A 25,120-nucleotide genomic window follows, 5' to 3' on the forward strand; every position below is an offset into this window, starting at 1 on the left:
ATCAATCACTGCTTCATTGAATCAGGTAGACAGGTGTGCTTACGGAATGTATTCCAGAGTGCACCTCAGCTGTCGTGTCATTGTCTTCCACTTAACACCTGCTATTAGTTAATGTTTATTTAATGACATTCTGTTAACATCAGAACCTTTTCACTTTGAAACAGATTACCCATCTGTTTGATCGTGTGGTATTTTTTTTCCCCCCAAAGTCTTGGGATGATTGTCCAGCCTCCGCAAAGCTTCTCTTTCGCTTGCATTTCTTCTCGAGGCTCTCTGTTGGTCGGGGTCGACCATTGCGTCCCAGCTGTCTACGTGGTACGCGAGCCGGGGCAGTACGATATGGAGAGCAAGCTGTTGCCCACGCAGCAGGGTTCCCTCCTCCATGAAGGAATGTCTGAAACAGATGGAGTTTGGCACCACCAGCAGCACAGGAGTTGCCAGCCAGCTTTGAAATCAGAGTAGGGCTGCCGTAGGGACTTCAGCTCTGTATTTTTCCTCGGGGTTTACTCCTGAAACCTTCCCCATGAGTGGGTAGAGCCACAAGGCCGTGGTGGTTTGAGATCAACAGTTTTCCTTCCCCTAGATGTGCTGCCAACCATGGCTGCCTGAAGCGGCTGCTTTAAGGCGCCAGTAACCTGCTTTTGCCCTTTCACCTGTAGTAGAAACGGTTTCGCAGGTCTTCGTAGCGAAAGTGAAGGCCAGAAACTGGACTTGGTTGTCAGAGGCTGTTTGACCATTGCCAGCATTCCATGGGTAGTGGGAGCTTATCTCCATCAAACACTCCTCATATGATGAGGAATCATTTTCGTGAACCTCCTTTGAACCCTCTTCAATATCAGCTCCCATCTATGACAACCTTAAGGAAGCAACACTTCTTCAGTAACTTTGTATGTTCTATGGGCTATGTGGGAGGGAAGGGTTAGATTGAAAACCAGAAACAGAATCAGAATCAGGTTTATTATCACCGGCATGAAATTTGTTAACTTTGTGGCAACAGTTCAATGCAATACTTAATCTAGAAGAAAAAAAATAATAAATAAGTAAATCAACTGTAGTATACATATATTGAATGCATCAAAAATTGTGCAAAAAACAGAAATAATATATCTTAAAAAAGTGAGATAATGTCCAAGGGTTCAATGTCCATCTAGGAATTGGATGGCAGAGGGGAAGAAGCTGTTCCTGAATCTCTGACTGTGTGCCTTCAGAATTCTGTACCTCATGTTTGATGGTAACTGTGAGAAAAGGGCATGTCCTGGGTGCTGGAGGTCCTTAATAATGGACACTGTCTTCCTGAGACACTGCTCTTTGAAGATGTCCTGGGTACTTTGTAGGCTCATACCCAAGATGGAGCTGAATAGATTTACAAGCTTTTGCACCAGAACCAGACAGTGATGCAGCCTGTCAGAATGCTCCCCATGATACATATATAGAAGTTTTTGAGTGTTTTTTTGCCATACCAAATCTTTTCAAACTCCTAATGAGGTATAGTCGCTGTCTTGCCTTCTTTATAACTGCATCGATATGTTGTGACCAGGTTAGATCCTCAGAGATCTTGACACCCAGGAACTTGAAGCTGCTCACTCTCTCCACTTCTGATCCCTTTATGAGGATTGGTATGTGTTCCTTCGTCTTACCCTTCTGGAAGTCCACAATCAGCTCTTTCGTCTTACTGATGTTGAGTGCCAGGTTGTTGCTGCGGCACCATTCCACTAGTTGGCATATCTGGCTCCTGTACTCCTTCTCGTCTCCATCTGAGAGTCTACCAACAATGGTTGTATCATCAGCAAATTTGTAGATGGTATTTGAGCTATGCCTAGACACACTCTCATGGATATAGAAATAGAGCAGTGGGCTAAGCACACACCCCTGTGGTGCACCTGTGTTAATCATCAGCGAGGAGGAGATGTTATCACCAATCTGCACAGATTGTGGTCTTCCAGTTAGGAAGTCAAGGCAGTAAATGCTCAAAGATCTTTCACTCAATGTCAGTAAGACCAAGGAATTGATTGTGGACTTCAGGGAAGGGGAAGTTGGGAGAACTTAAACCAATCCAGCTTGGGGTGGGGGTGGTCGGTGGAAAGGGTGGACGTTGAGAGGATGTTTCCTATAAGTGGGAGTTTCTAGGACCAGAGGATGAAGCCTCAGAATACAAAGACGTCCCTTTAGAACAGAGATGAGAAAGAATTTCTTTAGCCAGAGGGTGATGAATGTGTGGAAATCATTGGCACAGGCGGCTGTGGAGGTCAAGTCACTGGGTGTCTGCAAAGTGGAGGTTGGTAGGTTTTTGATTAGTAAGACTGTCAAAGGTTATGGGGAGAAGGTGGAAGAGGGATTATAAATCAGCTATGCTAAAATGGTGGTGCAGAATCGATGAGCTGAACGGCCTAATTCAATATCTTACATTCTTAGACAAGGTTAAAAGTTGACACAATGGGGGGGGGGGGGTGTGAAGGGCCTGAACTGTGTGTACTCTTCGATGTTCTATATTCTTGTACATTTTCTTTAACACCTTGGCAATGATTTGCTTTCTGAGCCTGTTGTCTTCCCTCAGGTGCCCTGCCCTGCTGGTTGTTGGTGACACCTCTCCTGCTGTGGAGGCTGTGGTATGTGACTCAGCTGCTCAATTACTTGTCTTTTATTCTTTGGATCTGAATTCGTAATGAATTATCTCCGAGGGTTCTCAATCCACTTTTCTTAATTCTCTCTTTTCAATAATGTGTGTATTTCAAGTTTGGCATGTTTTTTGGGGTGTCTGTGGAGCTGAGACACCAACTTTCAGCTTAGCTTGTGTCCCAAGTTAATTCGGGAAATACGATAATGTTTTTCCACCCCAACCTCCAATCCCGGTTTCCAATCACCACTTGGTATGGGAATCAATGGAAATTATGCTAAGGAGGTTCTGTCAGGGTAGATGTTGAGATGTTTTCTCTATGAACAATGAGTCCCAGCTACAAAATAAAGAACTTGTCACTTCGAGGAGATGCAAGAGACTCTAGATCTGGGGTCTTCAGCCTGGGGTCCATGGACCACTTGCTTACTGGTATTGACCCATAGCATAAAAAAGGCTGGCAATCCCTGATCTAGGTGCCGGAATGCAGAGCAGCAGCCAAGTGGGGGAACTCTGCGGGTCAGGCAGCATCTGTAGGGGGAAATGGCATAGTTGAGGTTTTGGGGTGAGACCCTGTATCAAAACTGAGGCGTGTAAGAAACTTCTGAAGGTAACGGACCTCAGGAATTCTGTGCCCCGCAGGTCATTAGGTGTATTTAAGGTGGAGATGGATAAATGTTTAGAAGATTAAGGAGTTGAGGGTTATAGAGAACAGCCCGAGGCCAGCATAGATCAGCCATGGTCATATTAAATGACAGGGCAGGCTGAAGAGAGTACTCCTCTTATTTTTGCATGTGTGTTTCATAGACATAAAATAATTCACAAGTGTAGGCCCAGAATGGACTAGATATAAACTGCCCTCAGCTGATTGGAGCAGCTAACACCCTGGTAAAGAGCACAGTGAGGATGCTGCTTAACGGAGGTCCTCAACATTTGCTACGGGTATTATATATAAGAAAGGCCAATCTAACTAATCCGTGGGGTACTGAGGACAAACTTGTAGTCTGGTAACAGGTTGGAATATCACTAGAGCTGGGAAATGTATGGATTAATCTAAGGGGAAGGCAGCTGAATGCTGAATTTGAAATGAATTGAGTTGAAGACGGTGATGGTGTTGGATAGAATAAGGTGGAGGTTTGTGTGAGAAATAATTGCTGATACTAGCCTTTGGGCAAAATTTGATGTTATGTGAATTGGGAGCCTGGCGAGTTGAGCAGAAGATACACGTGCCGATGGGTTTCGGCCTGAAATGTCAACTGTATGCTCTTATCCATAGATGCTGCCTGGCTTGATGAGTTCCTCCAGCAATTTGTGTGTGTTGCTGGGGTTTCCAGCATCTGCAGATTTTCTCTTGTACGTGCTTTGTCTGTTGGAATCAAACTGATGTTGGAAATCCAAAACACAAAAAGCACTGGAAACACTCAGCAGGTTAGACAGCATCTGTGGAGATGTGGTGACAGAGACTGGGAGGTGATGGGTGGAGGCTACAGACGATGGAATCTGATAGACAGACAGACAGACATCCTTTATTGATGCCGAGGGAAATTGGGTTTCGTTACAGTCCCACCAACCAAGAATAGTGTAGAAATATAGCAATATAAAACCATAAATAATTAAATAATAATAAGTAAATTATTCCAAGTGGAAATTAGTCCAGGACCAGCCTATTGGCTCAGGGTGTCTGACACTCTGAGGGAGGGGTTGTAAAGTTTGATGGCCACAGGCAGGAATGACTTCCTATGACACTCAGTGCTGCATCTCGGTGGAATGAGTCTCTGGCTGAATGTACTCCTGTGCCTAACCAGTACATTATGGAGTGGATGGGAGACATTGTCCAAGATGGCATGCAACTTGGACAGCATCCTCTTTTCAGACACCACCGTCAGAGAGTCCAGTTCCATCCCCACAACATCACTGGCCTTACGAATGAGTTTACTGATTCTGTTGGTGTCTGCTACCCTCAGCCCACTGCCCCAGCACACAACAGCAAACATGATAGCACTGGCCACCACAGACTTGTAGAACATCCTCAGCATCATCCGGCAGATGTTAGAGGACCTCAGTCTCCTCAGGAAATAGAAATAGGAGAGGAAGGTGGAGATGGAATCTAATAAGGGGAGTGGGCAGATAGGGAAAGTAGTGGAGTGATTTTTCAATATATAAAGGGCAAGAAGGCTAAAAAGCCTTTGCAACTTTGGAATGCAAAATGTATTTTGTTTTGTCTTGTAACTTCAAAACATTCAGCTAATTTAAAGGAAGGCACGGGAGTCCGAAATGCGGGTCTAACTTTGTGTTTATTTTAAGCACAGTGTGCACATATCTTGTGGTAGTGTGATGACATTTGCAATTCACATATTTATACATTTAACACGTAATTAATTATTTAAAGAAGAAGAATGCTTACTCAAACAATATATTTACAATATTACCAAATGCTACTGAAATATTAAATACACAATGTTTTTTAAAAATGTATTTGCTGAATATGCAATTGCTTGTAATTTGACTTTAAATTGGCTGGGTTGTATATCTACGAGAACAAGGGAACAAGACGCAGGAGCAGCTAGTATCTGAGTTACCAACAAGTAACGTGACCTTGATTCTCTATGGACAGCATATATTAAGCCCAGAGGTGCGTGTTTATGATACCTGAAGTACACCTGTGTTTCATGCTAACATTGTCAACTATTGTCCGTTCTGGCTCTAGGTCGAGTGCAATTCTAGGCTAAACCCAACGAACACAACGCTGCTGAAGGTGAGATTACTTTCCCAAGCCCGGTGGTGGTTTCCTTTCTGTGCATTAATCACCTTTGCTCCAAGACCCCCAGTAGTTTCGCACCGGTTAATTTGAACCAGAACCTCTAAGCCAGTGGGCCAGCAGCATCCATAACACAGGAAAGTCTGCAGGTGCCGGAAATCCAAAGCAACACACACAGAGTGTTGGAGGAACTCAGCAGGTCAGGTGGCATCTTTGGAAATGAATAAACAGTCGACATTCTGGGCCGAGACGTTGACTGTTATTCATTTCCATAGGTGCTGCCAGACCTGAGTTCTTCCAGCATTTTGTATGTGTTGCCCAGCAACATTCAACCTGGTCCCACCCTTCGCTCTTCACCCTTCAGTTGACCCTGGTTTCACGCAGCAGCGTAACCATGTCCTGACAGACCAAACCCCTGAGGATAACATCCTGCACAGGTGTGAGCAGAGCCCGTTGTCAGCCTTATCCACGTGGTACCTCAAGGTTCTGAAAGACGCTATAAATCCAAGAAGCACTTGGTGAGGAACTGGATTGTTCATTCAGGCAGGATTCAGGGCCCAGGAGTTGGTCAAATCCTTACAGAAGTACTAAAACATTGCAGGGAAACTGCTGATCGGAATCAGATTTATTATCACTGACGTATGTGAAATTTGTTGTTTTGTAGCTGTACAATGAAAGACATAAAAAAAATGACTAAAATTGATGATAAAAAATAGAGGAATAGTGAGATAGTTTTCTGGGTTCTGAAATCTGATGGCGGAGGAGAAGAAGATGTTTATAAAACGTTGAGTGTGTGCCTTCAGGCTCCTGTACCTCCTCCCTGAGGGTCCTTAACGATGGATGCCACCACCTCGAGACATCGCCTTTTGAAGATGTCCTCAATAAGTTCAAAACTTTTTATCTCCTTCACTTGGGAAGGTGAGGACTTTGCCAGAAGACCCTATAAAAGCACGGAAAAAATGTAAATTTTAAGGAAAGGAGTTGAGCCCTTTTGGATAGGTTGAATCTGGAATTGATATTGTCTGAAGGTTCTTCAGAAGTCGAGAATGAGTCAAAAATCTTGTGGTTACAGCCGTTTTATTAGATGTTCAAAACAAAGAAATAACAGTAACCAACTCCCCTACTGTAGTGGTTCCCCACCTGCGGTCCACTCACCCCTTAATGGTATTGGTCCATGGCATAAAGAAGATTGGGAACCTCTGCTCTCTTGTAAGCACAAACCAAAGAAAGAAACAAAGAAAAGGGGACAAATAAAGAAGCTGTGATTGTCTACACTTAAAACTAGCTCATATTAGACAATTAAGGAAATTCCATTGTTAAGAACAGCCTTCCAGATAGTTCAAATTTTTTTGGCTTGCAAACTACAAAAAATACGAACCAGCTATATTACAAGTTACTGAAAAATCCACTAAATGTTTACAGACAAACAGGTGATTATACAAACTTATTCAAAGTTTCATTTAGTATCAAAGTATGCAACTCTGAAATTCTTCTTCTCCAGGTAGCCATGAAACCAAGAAAAGAACGGCAGCGTGATCATCAAGCCCCAAATCCCTGCTCCCCACACAAAAAAAAGAACAAAAACGGAACAGGCACATCGACCCCCACCCCCCAGAATGCCCATGCCACACACAAAAATACGAGAAAGGGCGAAAAACACAATACAAAAAAGCCATAACATCCAAAATAGTCCACATCCAAAATACAGAACACCTGGGTAACCTTCTCCCTCTCTATAGCAGAGCGATCTCACCAGCGATTTAAAAAGGCAGTGTCCCCTCTCCATAGCAGTGCAATTCTCCAGCGATATATATAAATAAATAAAAGCCGGCAGCCGGCATTTCAATCTTCCTCATCACTTTAACCGCCAAGTAATGGAAGCTTTAATCAGCGAAATGGAATTGAACATCGGCTCATAACCTTCTCCCCATGAAGTTCCCACACTCTGCCTCTGTATCCCAGAATCCTCTCGGAGACTGCAGAGCACTGAAATAGCCAAACGATCTCCACACTGCAAATCACAGGCGCCAGCAGCTCCAGGGTCTCATTCAAGATGAAAAACAAACACAAATGGCGTAAAAGAATTGAAATATATGGTTTTTTGATCTATCCGGAAGATGTTGACAGTCAGAGCATTGTATGCATCTTGGGCATGAAGAAAATTAAACTACAAGAACAATGACACTTTAGGTAGTTTCCCTGTTCACTGCCACAGAGAAAGTTATTACAAGGATTTTATTATCTCCATTCTAGAGACAAGAGTTATCTAGTTACGCCTCAAAGCTAACTTGGAAGTTGAGCTCCCAACAGTCTTTGGTATCTCTACTGAACTGCACACAAGCTTGGGCCTTGGACTAAAGGGACGTGTAGAAACCCAAGATTGCCATCAGCCCTGCTTCAGCTGCATATCTGTAGTGCCAGGAAGTCCAGTCATCAATGGCTTCCCATACTATACGACCCACCTCGGCAAAGGCAGTCACTGATGTTCACCAGGGCCGCCAACGTTCTACTGCTACCTTAAGGAAGACCCCCCCCCCACCACCACCAAACCCAGCTGCAAACTCACTGTGTACTGAAAAGCTCTGATCCACACCCACGCTCAACATTAGCAAAATCTCCAAGTCCACATTTGAATGATGTGGACAACTTACATTAGGCACCTTAAAGCACTGCGGAAGTACAACCAAAATCAGGTGTATTATCAGTGACTGGTTGTGGAAGAGTGGCCAGGTGGAGGTACCTCTCTGCCAAAGGAGGTGTAAAGTGCTCCTTCTGTCCGCTAGACTACAGGTCACCCTTGGGTGAGGTGTAGCGCCTGTTCGACGCGCCCCGATCAGGGTCACGTGAAACCGTGAGAGCAGGTGGTGCATATCACAAGTCCTAGTTATGGGACCACTGATGCCAGACAGACAATCTCTGAAGAGTATTGATAATGGCCGGGGTCACCCATCTTGTAAAGACACTGCCCAGAAGAAGGCAATGGCAAACCACTTCTGTAGAAAAATTTGCCAAGAACTATCATGGTCATGGAAAGACAATGATCATCAGCTGGCAAATAACGATGATACATTGTGATATGTCATGATATTTACTGTTGCGAGGCAGAAATAGAATCACCCGAAGTTACAATAATAAATAGCGTGACAGAGGAGGATTGAGGCAGTGTTTATGGGTTCAATCGTTGGTCGGCTGGTGGCGCAGTGACATCAGCAGTGACGTTCCCGGGTTCGAATCCAGTCGGACCGTTCCCGAGTTAGCTTTCCATCCATGCGGGGTTGAGTGTTGAGCTCACAACTCGACCTCATAAAATAAAGAAAAATACTGCGAAATGTCTGTGTGAGGAGTGGCGCGACACACAGTCTTTCGTTCCGCGCCTTGTAAGGCATGAATATGCCCGACGCTGGCCTCTCGGGCCTGAGTCGACTTCATCATCATCATCATCATCATCATTATGGGTTCATGGACAATTCAGAAATCTGATGGTGAAGGGGGGAGGGGTGAGGAAGGAAGATGTTCCTAAAATATTGAGTGGTTGAGCATGTACCTTCAGGTTCCCATACCACCTCCCTGATGGTAGCAGTGAGAAGAGGGCAGATCTCGAATGGTGACCATCCTTAAGGATGGCTGCTACCTTGTGGCACCACCTCAACGGTTGGGAGGCATTGGCAAGAGTCTACAACCCTCTGCAGCCTCTTTCGATCCTGTGCATTAGAGACACCACACCAGACAGTGATGTAACCAGTCAGAATGCTCTTCATTGTACATCTGTACAAATTTGCAAGAGTCTTTGGTCTCAGCCAGTGCACTGACAGAGTCAACCTCTTCCAGGCCAATGCATTGAGGCTGTCAAATCCATTGAGCTGGTTTGGACACTTCCGCTCCATGCCTAATACCAGAATCCTTAAGCTGGTATTCTGTGTTAAACTCTGTCACAGCAATTTATTTACAAGGGAACAGAGAAGACACTTCATGCATCAAATGCCAAAGGAACTCAACAGGTCGGGCAGCATCAATGGGATTGAATAAATAGTCAGTTTTGGGCTAAGATCCTACATCAAGACAGGGTCTTGGCTCAGATGTAGACTGTTTATTCCCCTCCATTGATGCTGCCTGACCTGCTGAGTTCCTCCAGCATTTTTGTGTGTTTCTCAAGACTTCCAGCATCTGCAGAATCTGTGCTTGGAGTATGCACTTCAGTGATGTTTCTGAAGTATCATCCTCTAGGTCTAGTGGGAAGCAGCATTTGGCCAAGATGTGGTACTTTGCAAATTTCGAGGAGTACAGGTAGACAAAATGGTGGAAGTTACATACAATGGTCTAAGCACTTGCCACATATCACACATTGTCTGCAGGTCCCACAGAGGACTTGATAGTCATCTCAGTACCAGCAGAGCTGGAGTGGAAGTAAGTCATCTTAACTCCAGAGGGCTGCTGAGGTAAAGCTGTTTGTCTAAAGTGATGCTGCAGCATAGAAGAACAAAGATTACCAAAATGGGCCCTCTTGCAATGACATCACACCCACTAAGTGCTAATGGGATTTGTGACATTGATCCCACGTTCCCCCAACAGAGTGCCTTTGGATGAAAAAGGCCCATTCCTGATTTGATGACTGAGGGTGATGAAATTGTTGGTGATTGGCTCAAGTATATTCCATACAGCACAGAAGCAGGCCCACAACTACCCCATGAAGACCCTGTCTGCACTAATCCCATTCTTTATTCTCACCACCCTTGCATCCAATTACCCCACCTACATGCTAGGGACAAGTTGCATCAGCCAGTTAGCCTATTGACTTGCACATCTTTGGGATGCAAGAGGAGCCCAGACTGGGAGAGGGTGGTGCTGAGTGGCCACGAGAAATCGCAAACCCCATGTAGACTGCACAAGAGGTCAGGGTTGAATGCGTCTTCCTGGAAGGTAGCAGTTTCATTAATGGCACCACAGTGTCACCCCATTACACTACTGTGGACTGCCCTCCAATTACAACCAGCTTTGTTGACAGGATTTTTGGTGTTAGAGGGTTGTCACTTTTGGCTTCTATTTTATAGGCAGTGTTGCATAATCTGCCCTTTACTTACCTAATTTAGATTAACATGAGCATTATCACTTGGTTCTGGATGATTGAAATCCTGTAGGAAGAATGTCTTCTATTGAATTACATCACCGTCGTCATTATGCACCATGTTATATGACGTGGGTATCACAGTCCCATGACCATGATTGTTCTTGGCAAATTTTTCTACAGAAGTGGTTTGCCATTGCCTTCTTCTGGGCAGTGTCTTTACAAGATGGGTGACCCCAGCCATTATCAACACTCTTCAGAGATTGTCTGCCTGGTATCAGTGGTCACATAACCAGGACTTGCGATACACACCGGCTGCTCATATGACCATCCACCACCTGCTGCCATGGCTTCACGTGACCCTGATCAGGGGGCTAAGCAAGTGCTACACCTGCCCAAGGGTGACCTGCAGGCTAGCGGAGGGAAGGAGCACCTTACACCTCCTTGGGTAGAGATACTTCTCCACTCTGCCACCCATATTGAATTACAGGGATACTTATTACCTTTCAGGAATGAAACTGTATTAGGCTGGTACCAATAAAGAAGTTTCAAAGGCCAGTCATGTGTATTGCTTCTAGCTGCCAGGAAGATTTCAGTACATTCTCCTTGTGCAGTAATGTATCTCTCGTACTCTGTTGGCAGATGGCAGATTGCGGAGGGCTTCCACAGGTCGTCCAGGTAAGCAGACTCGTCATCACATCCCACTCTTCGCCGACCTCTGCGTTTAGTTCCTTGCATTTTATCCGAGGCAGCTGTCCGTTTATCTCCCGGTATTTAAGTTGGACATGCTTCTTCCACCTCAATGTGTGACAAAAAGGAAGATTTAAAGTGTTTATACTGGCCTTTTTGAAGATGTTTCACCCCTGAGAAATCATTGGTTTCCTTCACCTCTGTTTGTCCCCAGTATTACACCCGGCCCCAACCTTTTGCCTTTTCTGGCCTAGTTACAGACGAGATGCAGTTCAGTCTACGCTCTTTAATCGGTAAAGTACAGGGGACTCGCAGCCAATGAGTATGTTGTGCAGATATTTTAATTTGAACATAAAGCAAGGTAACAGGCTCCTCTGGCCCGAAGAGCCCATGTTGCCCTGTTACACTCATCCGACCGATTAACCTACGAACCGGTGCGTCTCTGGAATGGGAGCGGAAACCGGAGCACCCAGAGGAAACCCGTGTCATCGCGGGGAGAACGTACAAACTCCTTACAGGCAGATCTATATCGTGCTCTGGTGGGATGGCACACACAGGCTCCTGCTGTCCAAAGTGGTGAAGCCAGTTTCTGGAAGGTTCTGTCGAGGAGAAAAAACATAGAACATTACATCACAGTACAGGCCCTTCGGCCCACAATGTAGTGCTGACCTTTTAACCTACTCCAAGAGCAATCTAACCCTTCCCTCCATTTTTTCTATCATCCATGTGCCTATCTAAGAGACTGTTAAATGTCCCTAATGTTTCTGCCTCAACCACCAACCCCAGCAATGCATTATGGGCACCCTACTATTTAAAAAAAAAATAAACCTGCCTCTGATACCTCCCCTAAACTTCCCTCCACTCACCTTGAAAGGATATCTTCTGGTATTAGGCATTACTGCCTGGGGAGAAAGATGCTGGCTGTCCACTCTGTCTAGGCCTATTACCATATACCTCTGTCATCCTCCTTCACTCCAAAGAGGCCTTTTCTCCTTGGAGCGACGGAGGATGAGAGGTGACCTGACAGAGGTGTATAAGATGATGAGAAGCATTGATCGTGTGGATAGCCAGAGGCTTTTTCCCAGGGCTGAAATGGCTAACATGAGGGGGCATACTTTTAAGTAGCTACAGAGGGGACATCAGGGGTAAGTTTTTCCACACAAAAAGTGCTGGGCGTGTGGAATCCACTGCCAGCAATGGTGGTAGAGGTGGATGCAATAGGGTCTTTTAAGAGACTCTTAGATAGGTACATGGAGCTTAGAAAAACGGGGCTATGCAGTAGGGAAATTCTAGACAGTTTCTAGAGTAGGTTAGAAGGTCAGCACAACATTGCGGGCTGAAGGGCCTGTAATGTGCTGTAGATATCTCTGTTCCAAAGTGGCAGCCCTCCCTCCCTCAACCTTGCCTCTTTATGGCCTTGTGGTCTAACCAACTCTCCCGACATTCCCATCAATTCCTCCAGATTCTACACCTGGCTACACACCAGGAATATCACTCACCTACACAATTCTACAGCTGCCGGTGAACTTGCCAGCCTGCACACCCAGAGGAAGCCACTGCGGCCGCAGGGAGAGCGTGCCAACTCCACACAGGCAGCACCCACAGTCAGGATTGGGCGCAGATACTTGAGCTGAGAGGCAGCAGCTCTCTCATTAGCTCTGCCACCCATCAGCTGAACTTGGGCCTGGACCCACACAACCGCACTTCCATTGCATCTCTGCCGTGTGTGTGTGTGTTTCCTTTGGGTGCTCCAGTTACCTCCCACATTTCAAAGACCTACAGGTTAGAGTTAGCAGGTTTTGACACGCCATGTTGGCACTAGCTGTCCACTCTATCTTTGCCTCCTACCATCTTGTACATTTCTGTTGATTCTGTGTTTGCTTCCTAGCCTGGCAAGCTGACTGAAGCCTTCAAATACTTTGTCCAGGGAATGGGCTACAGTAAGTACAACCTCTTGAACCTCATTTAATGGAGTCTGTTTCCTGTTCACTGGCTTGTTTCTTGCCACTGTGCCTAGCCTCTGGATGGTTTAATAATGGAGTTCTCCTCCTCCAGCAGAATGAGCTATTTAGTGGAAGGATCCCAGAATAGACTCTGAAGAGGTGGGCAGGTTCCGATTCTTTCCAGAGTTTGAGAAGTGCACAGGTGGTCAAAGCAAGCAATTTTCAGTATGTTTCTTGATGCTACGCAGTAATATGGACAGTGGAAGGCTGCTGCTATCTCCTGAGGGTAATCTCGTGCAATTTAAAACACTTGGGCAGTTTACTGTGGAAGCATCACCTGTGAAAGTGTCAGATTTAGATCTCAGTGGGAAGGCAGACCTCGTGTTCACAATACTGGGGTTGTATGGTCAGGACAGGGGATCCAGTAGGTTACGTGTGTGGGTGAGAGACAGACAGAACCCGTGCAAATGTCTTAGACACATAAATATAGATAGGGTGCCTAAGACTTTTGCATAGTATTGTAATTTATCAATGTGGAGCGGAGTGCGAGTTTGTAAATCTGGCAGGAGCAAAAGTTGTTGGGAAAGGTGAGGGTGGAGTGTCGCAGGAGTGTGTGACAGGTGGCAGAGAAGGAGTGCCAGGGGCAGGGTTTGGCACAGTTACAGACACACCCAGCCCTGAAACACCAGGCAAGGTCATTTCATTCTAAACAATTTGTTTATTGATCATTACAGAATGTCTCTCTGGTGCTTCCTGCTCCCTTCCCCTTTTCCCAAATGTGATTCCCCTCTCCCTGCCCCCTTCCCACTCCCAGTCCACAATAGAGACTATATCAGAATCAGGTTTATCATCACTCATGTCATGATATTTTTCTTTGGCAGCAGTACAGTGCAGTACATAAAATTACTGCAGTACAGTTGAAAAGTCTTAGGCACCCAGCTTTATACTGTATATGTGCTTAAGACTTTTGCACAGTACTGTACTTAGTAATAAAATTGTGAGAATCCCCTTGATCCTTGGCGAATTTAACTGATGATATGCACCATGGCTGTGTGGAATCATAATTTCTTGAAACAGCGTAGGATTTTAAGGCTTATGATTTTGAACCTCTTATGAACCTCTTCCCTTTCACATTTCACATAACTTTTTTTTGTGTATTTAGCTGCTGTTTAAAGGAATATTTTCTATTCAGTTTGTCCACTCCACATGGGACTGCTAATTGAAATTTCTCCTGATTTATTAGTATCTTGTACAGTTATGTGCTAAAGTCTTGGGCACATGTTAGAAAAAAATCCTGTAAAGCAAAAATGCTTTCAAAAATAAAATGAAAAGTTTCAAAAAATCAAAATAATTGCTGTAAAGATCAGAAAACAGTAAATAAAGAAATCAAGATACTATCCGGTGTGACTGCCCTTTGCCCTTAAAACTGTATCAATTCTCTCATGCAGTTTTACGAGAACATTGCCTGTTGGTTGTGCGAACTTGCCACAGTTCTTCTACAGACTTGGGTTGTCTCGCTTGCTTCTGTCTCTCCAGACAGCCTCGATGATGTTGAGATCAGGGCTCTGTGGAGGCCATACACTCTGAAACTATATAAAAGATATAGGTTACCTAGGACTTTTGCACAATACTGTATCTGTGGCTTCCACTCAAGATTTTCCAAACTGGAAACACAATCTCTACATTAATTCCAGCAAAAGATCTCATCTCATCATTTTCAGGTAACCTGCACCTGTTCCTTTCTCTCCCCTTCTGATCCACCTGCTTCTCACACCTTCCCTCTGCCTCTGGGGCCCACCTGCTTCTCACACCCACACTTAACCTACTAGGGCTCTTAGTTATCTCAAAATTGCATTTTCTTGCCAACTTGTAAGTTAACCTTTAGTGAATCTTACACTAGACCTCCCAAGTCCCTTAGCACCTCTGATTTCTGAATTTCCACACTAATTAGAAAATAGTCTATGCCTCTATTCCTTCTACCAATGTGATTGTCCATACACTTCCCTACACTGTATTCCATCTGCCCATTCTCCTAATCTGTCCAAGTCCTTCTGGAAGCTCACTACTTCCTCAAGGCTACTCGATACTCCACCTATTTTTGTATCACCTGCAAAGCCATCAATTCCATCAGCTAGATCTCTGACATGTGAAAAGTAGCGGACCCAGCACCAAGCCCTAAGGAATACCACTAGTCACTGGCTACCAACCAGATAAGGCCCCCTTTATTCCCCCAATTTGGCCTTCTGCCTGTTTAAAACAAAACAGATTTCTGCATCTATGGCCTTTTTCTCGACCTCCCCCGACCTAGCTTCTTCTGTCCTTCCAGTCCTGATGAAGGGTCTCAGCCAGAAACATCGACTGTTTACTCTTTTCCATAGATGTTCCTCCAGCATTTTGTGTGTCTTGCCATCCATCCTCTCTTCCCTTCTCTCTCCTTGTGTCTCGACCTATCACCCACAACTTGCTGCCTCTTATCTCCACTCCTCCAACTGGATCTGTCTGTCCTTCGGTCCCCTCCTTACCTGGTTCCTTCCAGACCCCTCCACTCACCTCTTTATTGCGACCATCTCCCCTCTGCGAGTCTCTCTGCCCTGGAGCAAAGTCTGGGGCTCTGAGGTGCTGAGTTCCACCTCCAGGGGTTTAATGCTGTTGGTTCCAATAGCTGTCTTGGTTTTGTGTGCCCCTATCCGATCATTTTACCTCAGTAATTGCTCAGTTTTCTCTGTTGTGGGAAATGCCAGTGCAAGATTTTCCCAGTCATTCTGTCCTCTTCACTGTAGTCAACACTGCCTCTCCAGTGCAGTAATGGGTCTATTGTGCTTAACGGCAACCCAGATACTTAAGTTCAGTTCCCATTACAGGACCTGAAGATTTTAAATTCAATTAAATAAGCTGAAATTTAAAATAACTTGGTAACAATGTCCACAAAATTGTTGTTAAAATTACAGAGTTGTTATTGAAAGTCAGTGTCCTTCAGGGAAGGAAATCTGCTGACCTTGTTCAGATTCAGATTAATTTACAGTGAAATGCATCGTTTGTTTTCACAACCCACACAACCTAAGGATGTGCTGGGGGCAGCCCGCAAGAGTTGCCACAGAATCCGGCGCCAACATAGCACGCCCACCATGTTCAGCAGAACAACGCAAGCCACAACAATGGAACAAGACAACAGCAGCAAAACGAGCCCCTTTCCTCCCTCCCCACCCACTTACTCTCACACACCTCCAGGACAGGTGACCTCAGGGCCTCCAGCCGCCAATGGATTTGCAGACTCGCAGACACTGGGCTTCTGACTTTGTATTTATTGCGATACCGTGCGCAGTAGGCCCTTCCAGCAGCGCCACCCAGCAACCCTCTGATTTAACTCTCGCCCAATCACAGGACAGATTACAATGACCAATTAACCTACCAACCAGTCAGTCTTTGTACAGTGGGAGGAAACCCACACGGTCACGGGGAGACGTACAGACTCCTTACAGACAGCTGCAGGAATTGAACCCGGGTTGTTGGTACTGTAAAGCGCGGTGCTAACCATTATGACGCTGCGCCACCCCAGTCCACTCTCGGCATCTGACACCGGACAAAGCAGTGTGGTAGACTTGCTCCTGGCCCCTGGTGACTCACCTGAGCTTTACAGCACAGTGTTACTGCCATCACGCTGTTTGAAGCGTGGCGAGGGCTGGCCTATAAATGCCTGGTCAGTCCGCAGTGTTCACAAAATGGATTGTGATTCACCTTTTCGGACACATGGCTGAGCTGGGTTGTAGAATCTCACACAGAACAATTCCAAGTGCCGCACCCTCTCTGATTTCACCCCTCCCCCCGCCCTTACTTTCCTCTGCACAAAATCCAAGTCACGCGGCACCAATGGTTCTGAACAATACGCCCTAGCAAGGGTATTTCATCCTTGAAATGAAGGTTGTGTCGGGTTACGTGAATAATACAAGATCTAACAAATTTCACCCTGTATTGCATTTCCTTTTGCATTTTATTCTAATTTGCTTTCTGTTTGAGTTGCTGCCAACCTGATGACATGAATATCAATTTCTCCTTCCTGTAAACAAATCCTCCCCCCCATCCCCATTTTAACTTTTACCTCCTCTAACCTGCCTTTCACTTCCGACATGTCCACTCTCCTCTCCCATCAGATTCCTCCTCCTCCTGCCCCTTCCCTTTCCCTCCCACCTGGCTTCATCTATCACCTTCCCGCTCGTCTCCTTCCCCTCCCCCCCCCCCACCTTTTTATTCTGGCATTTCCCCCTTCCTTCTCAGTCCTGAAGAAGGATCTCGGCCCGAAACATCGATGGTCTATTCATTTCTGTTGACGCTGCCTGACCTGGGGACTTGCTCCAGCATTTTGTGTGCGTTGTTCCAGATTTCCAGCATCTGCAGACTCTCTCTCGTGCTTCTTCCATCTTCTGTTCACTCACTCTTTTTGTGCTTGCTTTCTTGGCCAATTCTCACTCAAAGGCAGCTACGCTGCTGTTCTTGGCCACACCGGCATTTGGGGTGGTCTTCACCACACCGGCATTTGGGGTGGTCTTCACCAGAGTTCAGGGGAAATGATTCAGTTGAAGATCTCAAGAGACTGAGATTAGCTGACGGCCTTCCTTTGCGCATTCCAACTCCGGGGCTCAGTGGAAGCCCCGTTAGCGTAGCGGTTAGCGCGGCGCTGTTACAGCTTGGGACATTGGAGTTCGGAGTTGAATTCCTGCGCCATCTGTAAGGCGTTTCTACGTTCTCCCCGTGACGGTGTGGGTTTCCTCCCAGAGTCCAAAGACGTACCGACCGGTTAGTTGGTCATTGTAAATTGTGAATAGGCTCGGGTTAAATAGGTGGGTAGCACAGCTCATTGGGCCAGAAAGTCCTGTTCTGTGCTGTCTCTCCAAAGAAAATAAATAAAGAAGTCCAAAGTAAATTTACTATCTAAATACATATATATGGCAGCATATACAACCCTGAGATTCATTTTCTTGTGGGCATACCCAATAAGTCTATGGAATAATAAACCAAAACAGAATCAATGAAAGGCCGCCCAGCTAGGGCGTTCAGCCAGAGTGCAGAAGACAACAACCTGCAAGTACATAAAGAAGAAATAAAGTTTAGATTCAACCTTTTGGGAAGAAATTTGGGGAAGCAGTTCTGCTGTATTCTGTATGTAGAAGCCCGGAGCTCTTCCATAGCAGCAGATTATACAGGTAGTTTAAATGCATAACTGATATTAAAGGTGTTAGCAATACAGGTGACCGGAGTTAGCTCATTGACAAGCCATGATCTCAAGGTTTTAATTAATCTATTTCTTGTTCCTAGTTCCTTGTCCAGCTGTACTTAGTTGCTGTTTAGTCTGTGCTTTGATTTTTTTTTTACCCGGAACGGTTTAGTGAGTCCTTTCCTGTTTCTGGTCCCACTAAGCATATGGGCTGTTCAGTCTGTATTCTGTTCTTCTTACCTGGAATGGATATTGGATTAGTTCTGAATGATCCATTTTGTCACAGTAATGGTTATGCACTCCTGAGAGACACTGGCGTTGAAAATTGCCCAGTTTTTTCCCTACCTAGCCCAAGAATACTAGAGAGAGAAACTTAAAGACATGACAAAAGTCCACATTGATGGTCAGGACCTGAGGGTGGGGGTTCAGGGAGGAAGGAATTTAGTTAGGCTCAGATTAAAGTGGAAGAAACAGATCTGCTTCAATTGTGCAGTGGTGCAACTCAACCTGGGAGAAGTGGTGAACTAACTCTGCAATTGCTCTCTTGCCCGCAGTGTTTCGCAGTCATTGTGAGTATTGGAAGTACTGAGTTGGAATGCATGCATGCTCTGGGGATCGCGGTCTTTGATACAATGGTGCCGTCTCGATGGGGAAGCAGCCTTGGGTTTCCATAGAGGAAAGCTCTTTTAAATTAAAAATGAAGAAAATTTCAACATTAAGTGAACAGAATCTCTGATTTTCTCTTGGAAGTAGCTGGAAGATCTCTGTGATCACATGAATGTCTTGTCCTGGAGTCTGATTTCAGATGACACTGTAGTGATTACACTTCATGTCCAATATGTCACGTACTGCACAAGTATAGCCAAAGGGCAAATTCATTATCTTTTTCCCAATGTCCTGTCTGATTAACTTATTCCCTTTCAGTTCTCTCAGAACTCCCTCCCCATGGAAATTGTTAATAGATTTCAAATTTCTGCGTAGCGAGATCTAGACTGCACTGCAGTTGTTGGCAGTTTTAGTTGTAATACTCAAAAAGCAAATGGAGAAGTGTTCTTACTGCCCATAACACCGCTGGCATTTAGGGCAGCAGTGAAGGTCCTCCATCTCTGGTGGTGTTCAGGGCTTCCTCTCAGTTTTCACTGCTGTCAGTAATGCGTCCCGGGTGGAGACTCAGGAATATTGTCACACGCAGATGTAGAAGGATCCTTCATTGCTGTTTCCCTAACAGTTTTGTTTTACCAACCAGGGTTGTTAGCCCTGAGCTGAACCCCCGAACCTGGAGGACCGGTAGATCGCTCTTAGTCTGGCCTCTACCCTTTGACCTCGTTGGCATGGGTGATTCTACCAAAGCATAAAGCCCTGACCCCAGTCAACGTAACTCTCCGTGTCATTGAGGCACACAAGCCTCCAAACCCAATGACAAGGTTGTGGCCCTCTTGAAGGGATAAGTTTTCAAAGGGGAATAATGGGGGGCAGGCTCATTGGATTACTGCTCCAATTGAGATAGTACATGCTCAAGAGGCCAAATGGCCTTGTTCCATTGTGATGGAGATTTTACTTTTAATAGTTACAGCCTTGTAGAGTTGTAACACTGGGTGAGGTTATTCCCCCGCAGTGACTATGTATACAAGGCACCTAATTAACACTCTCCTCATCGCTTCTCTGAAATCATTTTGCCTCTTGGAATTGAGGTCTCATCTCCATTATGGAGGGAAGAACTAATGCTGAATCTCCTGTAAGTTTCCAGTGAACCGCTCGTGGTCTAACACTTTTGCTGTAGCCCCCATTCAAAATTATTTTGTTTTTTTTTAAATAAAATTCTCACCTCTAATGTGAGAATGCCGGACCATCAGGTTACAGTTGGGATGAGCTGAAGGTCTGGGCTCCATCTTTGCTGGGATGACTGTTGAATGTTTGGAGTCTCCATCACTTGCCCCCTCAGTACTGTCAGGCGAGGGACTAACACCTTTGCCAACTTCTGGACATTAGTCCTCTAGCCAATGACGTTATCCAGTGGTAGACCTGTGCCCACCAGAAGTGTGCCCTGACAATGCCCTATGCAGTTGAATGGCTTGCTGGGGTTGTCTTCCAACTAATGGACATGGCAGACCGGGTGGATCATAAAGTCCAGCAAGAGGGATAAATTGGGATTGGAGGCTTGAGAATGGACGCAAAGGGAGAAGGGGAAATGTTTCTGACGACAGATGGGATTGCTCATTCTATTTTGTTCCATCACTCCAACAATCATGAGTATGAATTATTGAAATCCTCATCTTGAGATATTAGAAATCTGTTCATTTAGCAATTCTCCTCTTAAATATTTAAAATGTGGTTCACCTGTAACTAATCCAGAGCAGCACACTGCATTTCTGATACAAAAGAGCCTCCTCGGTGGAAACCCAAGGACTTTTCCCTCCTCTGGACACTGTACGGTCCCAGCGCTGTTCTCTGCTGTAGAAGGAAGAGCACTCTGAAATGTTTGATGTCACTGTCTGTTGTCACTGAGCCCGTAGCTGGCTGCATGTTTTGGAGAGCGCGTGTAATGCATTTTTGAAAATTTTTGTAAATGATTTTTCTTGATAACCATAGTGTGCAGACTGTTTGAGAAAGGATAAGCATAGTGTCAACTCCAGCACTGACCAAGACTGCATTCACCTCATTGTGTGTGTGTGTGTAACTTCCCTTTTAGGTGTTTATCTTTCCTGCTTTAAAGTCGTCTGTGTGAGGAAATTTTGGAATCTGTGTGTCACTGACAAGGGTTTGCCTTCCTAGTTGTTCAACTGAAATGTATTTTAAATTTCCTTAAGTTCAAGTTTATTGTCATTCAACCACACACGTATACAGCTAAATGAAGCGTTGTTCCTCTGGGGCAAGATGCAAAACACAGTACATACAGTCACACATAGTTACAATAGCACAGACGGTCACAAAACAATGTCAGCACAAGTCCCTGAGTGACATGGCCTGAAGATTGACACAAAGTGTGAGGTGCATGTTTAACATGTGATAGTATAATGTTGTTGGCACTAGTATAATAAAACAAACAGTGGTATAAATATGTGAAACAACAGCAATAGAAGATGAAAAGTGACCAGTGTAGGATGAGAGAGTGTCTGTGAGTTGGGGAATGGGGGAAGGGGGCAGGGCATTCAGACACGGTGTACATATGAGCTGGGTGGCAGCCTAGCGGAAGAAGCTGCGACTCAGCCTTATAGTTCGGGTTCCTGTGGTGCAGTACCTTGTGCCTGAGGTCGAAGAGATTGTGGGAAGCATGAGAGGGATATTTGACAATGCTGGAGGCACTGCGTACGCAGCACTTTTGATATGTCCAAAATGCAAGAGACCCTGAAGTTCCTTAAGTGTCAACCCTGGAAGCACAGGTAGGCCAGACTAGTTATGATTATAGATTTCCCTCCTGAAGGACATTAGTGAACCAGACAAGTCTTTTATTTATTTATTGATTGATTGATTGCAATAATCTAGTTCAGTCATTGAAAGATGGTGTGGGGAGTGGAAGCTGTACAAGCTGGCAGGGGATAGGTGAGACCAGGTAGGTGGGTGGGGAGAGGAGATGAAGTGAGAAGCTGGGAGATGATAGGTGGAAAAGGTAAAGGGTTGAAGAAGAAGGAATCTGATTGGAGAGGACAGTGGACCATGGAAGAAAAGGAGAGGAGGGGAACCAGAGGGAGGCGATGGGAAGCAACCAGAATGGGGAATGGAATAAGAGTGAAGGAGGGAGGGGAGAGAAATTAACAGAAGTTGGAGAAATTGGTGGTCATACCATAAGGTTGAAGACTACCCAGATGGAATATGAGGTGTTGCTCCTCCAACCTGAGCTTTGGCCTCATTGTGACAGTAGAGGAGGCCATGGACACACATGTTGGTATGGGGATGAGAAGTTGATTTGTACCTCATTTGTGTGCTCAGTGTGTACTGAGCTGTGTCGACAACTCTCTACACCACCTTGTGGTTTCGGGAAGAGCCATTGCCATACCAACCTGACGTTGACTAGAAAGGCCCCACAGTGCTCTACAAGATGGGGCAAAGTTCTATTCTTGGACATCTATGCTAGATCTGTAATTGAACATTGGTCTGATGTATTTTACTGGTTTGCTTTTTTCCATCCTCTCACTGCCCGCTCTGAAACCCTGACAGCACATACCACCAGCTTCTAGCCCACTGTTAGCAGACTCTTGAATGATGAGATGGACCCTTGGCCTCACAGTCTCCCTTGTTGTGATCTTGCACGTTTTAATTTACTTGCACTGCACTTTGTCGGTAGCTTTTACACGTTATTCTGTATTGTTATGGTTTATTCTACCTCAACACACAGTGTCATGATATTGATCTGTGTGAGCAGTTTGCAAGACAAGCTTTTCACTGATTCTTGGTGCATGTGACAATAATAAACCAATACCAAATTCAGTCCCACACTCCTTCCCGATCCAATGCCCAAATCTCCTGCTCCTGTTTCATCTGTCTATCTCAGTCTCCTTAGCGGCCCTACCTGCAAAGTCTTCCACTTCTACCCCGTTCTCACCAGGAAACCCCATCCCTGCTGTACCTAGGGAGCCCAATCCTATTTTTGTCTTCCCTTCCCAAGCCCCTGCCCCCACCATGGCCCCCAGACCACTGCAGCCTCTGGTTTTTCAGCCAGCTGGCTGCCTGCCACTTAAAAGGCACAAAAGAGTTCAGTACAGCAGTCTGCCGGGGGCTACGCCTCTGGACTGTGCTGCTTGGTAAGAACACAGCTGAAATTGGGAAGAAGCTGCATATTGCAGAGTTGAACAAAATCCTTGGCTCTCTGGGAGTCCTTCAAATCCATGTTCATCATCTAGTGTCCATTCTGCACCGATCCCGTTTTGTCCCCGTCCCCCCAGACTCTACCACTCACCTTCACACAAGGGACGGCTTACAACCCGCCAACCTGTGCATCCTTGGACCGCAGGAGGACCTATGTGATGTAAAGGTATCACTGCGTCTCACAGGGGCACCGTTCGGAATGCAGGGTTAAGCTGCAGAATTAAAACATCCCAGTGTCATTTCCCATGGTCTAGTCGAGAATCAATATTATTCGTCACTGTACGTATACATGTGTAAGTAATTTGCTGTGGTGTCAGGGTGCCACATGCAACAAAAAAAAAGCAACAATGTTCAACAATTATAAAGAATGAAGAATTATGTATATAAAAAATAAAGTTAGGGTTTGAAGTACGGATGTGGAATAAAATGTGCCTAAATACCGGTATATATTTACAATGTAAACAGCATTATTAAAAAGTGGATTAAAGTCCTTGCAGTGCAGTGATGGGGTAATAGATAGAGGGGGGTTGTGGAGATCAGACTAGAATGGTTGATCAGATTGCAAGGTAGTTCTATTTTAATTCTGGTGTAAGTCACAGAGTGATAGAAAAGTAGAGAAACAGGCCCTTTGGCCCATCTATTCTGTGCAGAGCCATTTGAACGGCCTACTCCAATCGACCTGCACCCGGACCATAACCCTACCATCCATGTACCTATCCAAACTTCTCTTCAACGTTGAAATCGAGCTTCAATGCACCACTGGTGCTGGCTCTCCACCGGTTTCCACTAGATAAAGGAAGAGAATTCGCTGTCTGTGCTCCCTCTCCTCCTCTCTTTAGAGCAGCCCAAGCTGCTGTGTGTACACGTAGGTGAAGAAGATTAGATCGGTTATAAATCCCTGTGCAGGGGTGAATAGTCTCCGGTACTCATCATCCGTATTTATGGCCGGAGGTTAGTTTCCAAAGATATCAGTGCCTACTGAGTTGCATCATGAGAGGGCCAGTTACCATGGGAGCAACTGAGCTAACACAGAAACAGTAGAGTTGCTGCCTCACAGATCTAGAAACTCAGGTTCAATCCTGACCTCTGGCGCTGTCTGTGTGGAGTTTGCATGCTCTCCCTGAGACTTGTGTGGCTTTCCAGATTCCTCCACCTCCCAAAGACTTCTGTGGGTTGGCAGGTTGTAGATTGCCCCAGGTGTGTGGGGTGGGGGGGGGGGGGTGGGTGAAAGGCAGAATCTGACAATTAAAGGTTAGGGTCAGAGTTTGGAAGATTAAACTGGTTTGGGTGCGATTAGTGTACACATTGGTGCTTGATTGCCATTCTGTGCCCGTATCTCTATGGGGATGGGCAAAGTTCCCAAGGATGTTGCTGGCATCACACACACAATGCTGGAGGAGCTCAGCAGGCCCAAAACTTCGACTGTATTTTTTTTCCATAGATGCTGCCTGGTCTGCTGAGTTCCTCCAGCATCTTGTGTGTGTGTTGCTTGGATTTCCAGCATCTGCAGATTTTCTCCTGTAAGGATGTTGCCGGGTCTGGAGGACCTGAGTTATAAGGAAAGATTGAATAAGTTAGGACTGTATTTCTTAGGACGTAGAAGATTGAGGGGGGAGATCTGATAGAGGTATACAAAATTATGAGGGGTGTAGATCAGGTAAATGCCAGCAACACACACAAAATGCTGGTGGAACACAGCAGGCCAGGCAGCATTTATAAGGAGAAGCACTGTCGACGTTTCGGGCCAAGACCCTTCGTCAGGACTAACTGAAAAGAAAGATAGTAAGAGATTTGAAAGTAGGAGGGGGAGGGGGAAATCTGAAATGATAGGAGAAGACAGGAGAGGATGGGGTGAAGCTGAGAGCCAGAAAGGTGATTGGCAAAAGGGATACAGAGCTGGAGAAGGGAAAGGATCATGGGACGGGAGGCCTAGGGAGAAAGAAAGGGGGAGGGGCGCACCAGAGGGAGATGGAGAACAGGCAGAGTGATGGGCAGAGAGAGAAAAAAAAAGGGACGGGGGGAAAAAAAGCCAGCAGGCTTTTCC

At 45.5% G+C, this 25,120-nt stretch overlaps 1 protein-coding gene across 6 annotated transcripts in view; it reads left to right on the forward strand.

Annotated features, from left to right (window-relative positions):
• Positions 1-25,120, forward strand: part of ndrg3b (ndrg family member 3b) — a 125,125-nt gene that overhangs the window by 86,377 nt on the left and 13,628 nt on the right. For 5 of the 6 annotated variants that reach the window (XM_073062078.1, XM_073062074.1, XM_073062076.1 and 2 more), the window contains exons 12-15: positions 2,555-2,606; positions 5,319-5,366; positions 11,074-11,109; positions 13,010-13,061. In XM_073062078.1, the coding sequence (XP_072918179.1) occupies positions 2,555-2,606; positions 5,319-5,366; positions 11,074-11,109; positions 13,010-13,061 (188 nt within the window). Of the gene's footprint in view, positions 1-2,554; positions 2,607-5,318; positions 5,367-11,073; positions 11,110-13,009; positions 13,062-18,827; positions 18,843-25,120 lie in introns of all 6 variants that reach the window. The other variant, XM_073062075.1, reaches the window with a different exon arrangement.

The sequence above is a fragment of the Hemitrygon akajei genome, chromosome 11, assembly GCF_048418815.1.
Source record: "Hemitrygon akajei chromosome 11, sHemAka1.3, whole genome shotgun sequence".
NCBI classification, from domain to species: Eukaryota; Metazoa; Chordata; class Chondrichthyes; order Myliobatiformes; family Dasyatidae; genus Hemitrygon; species Hemitrygon akajei.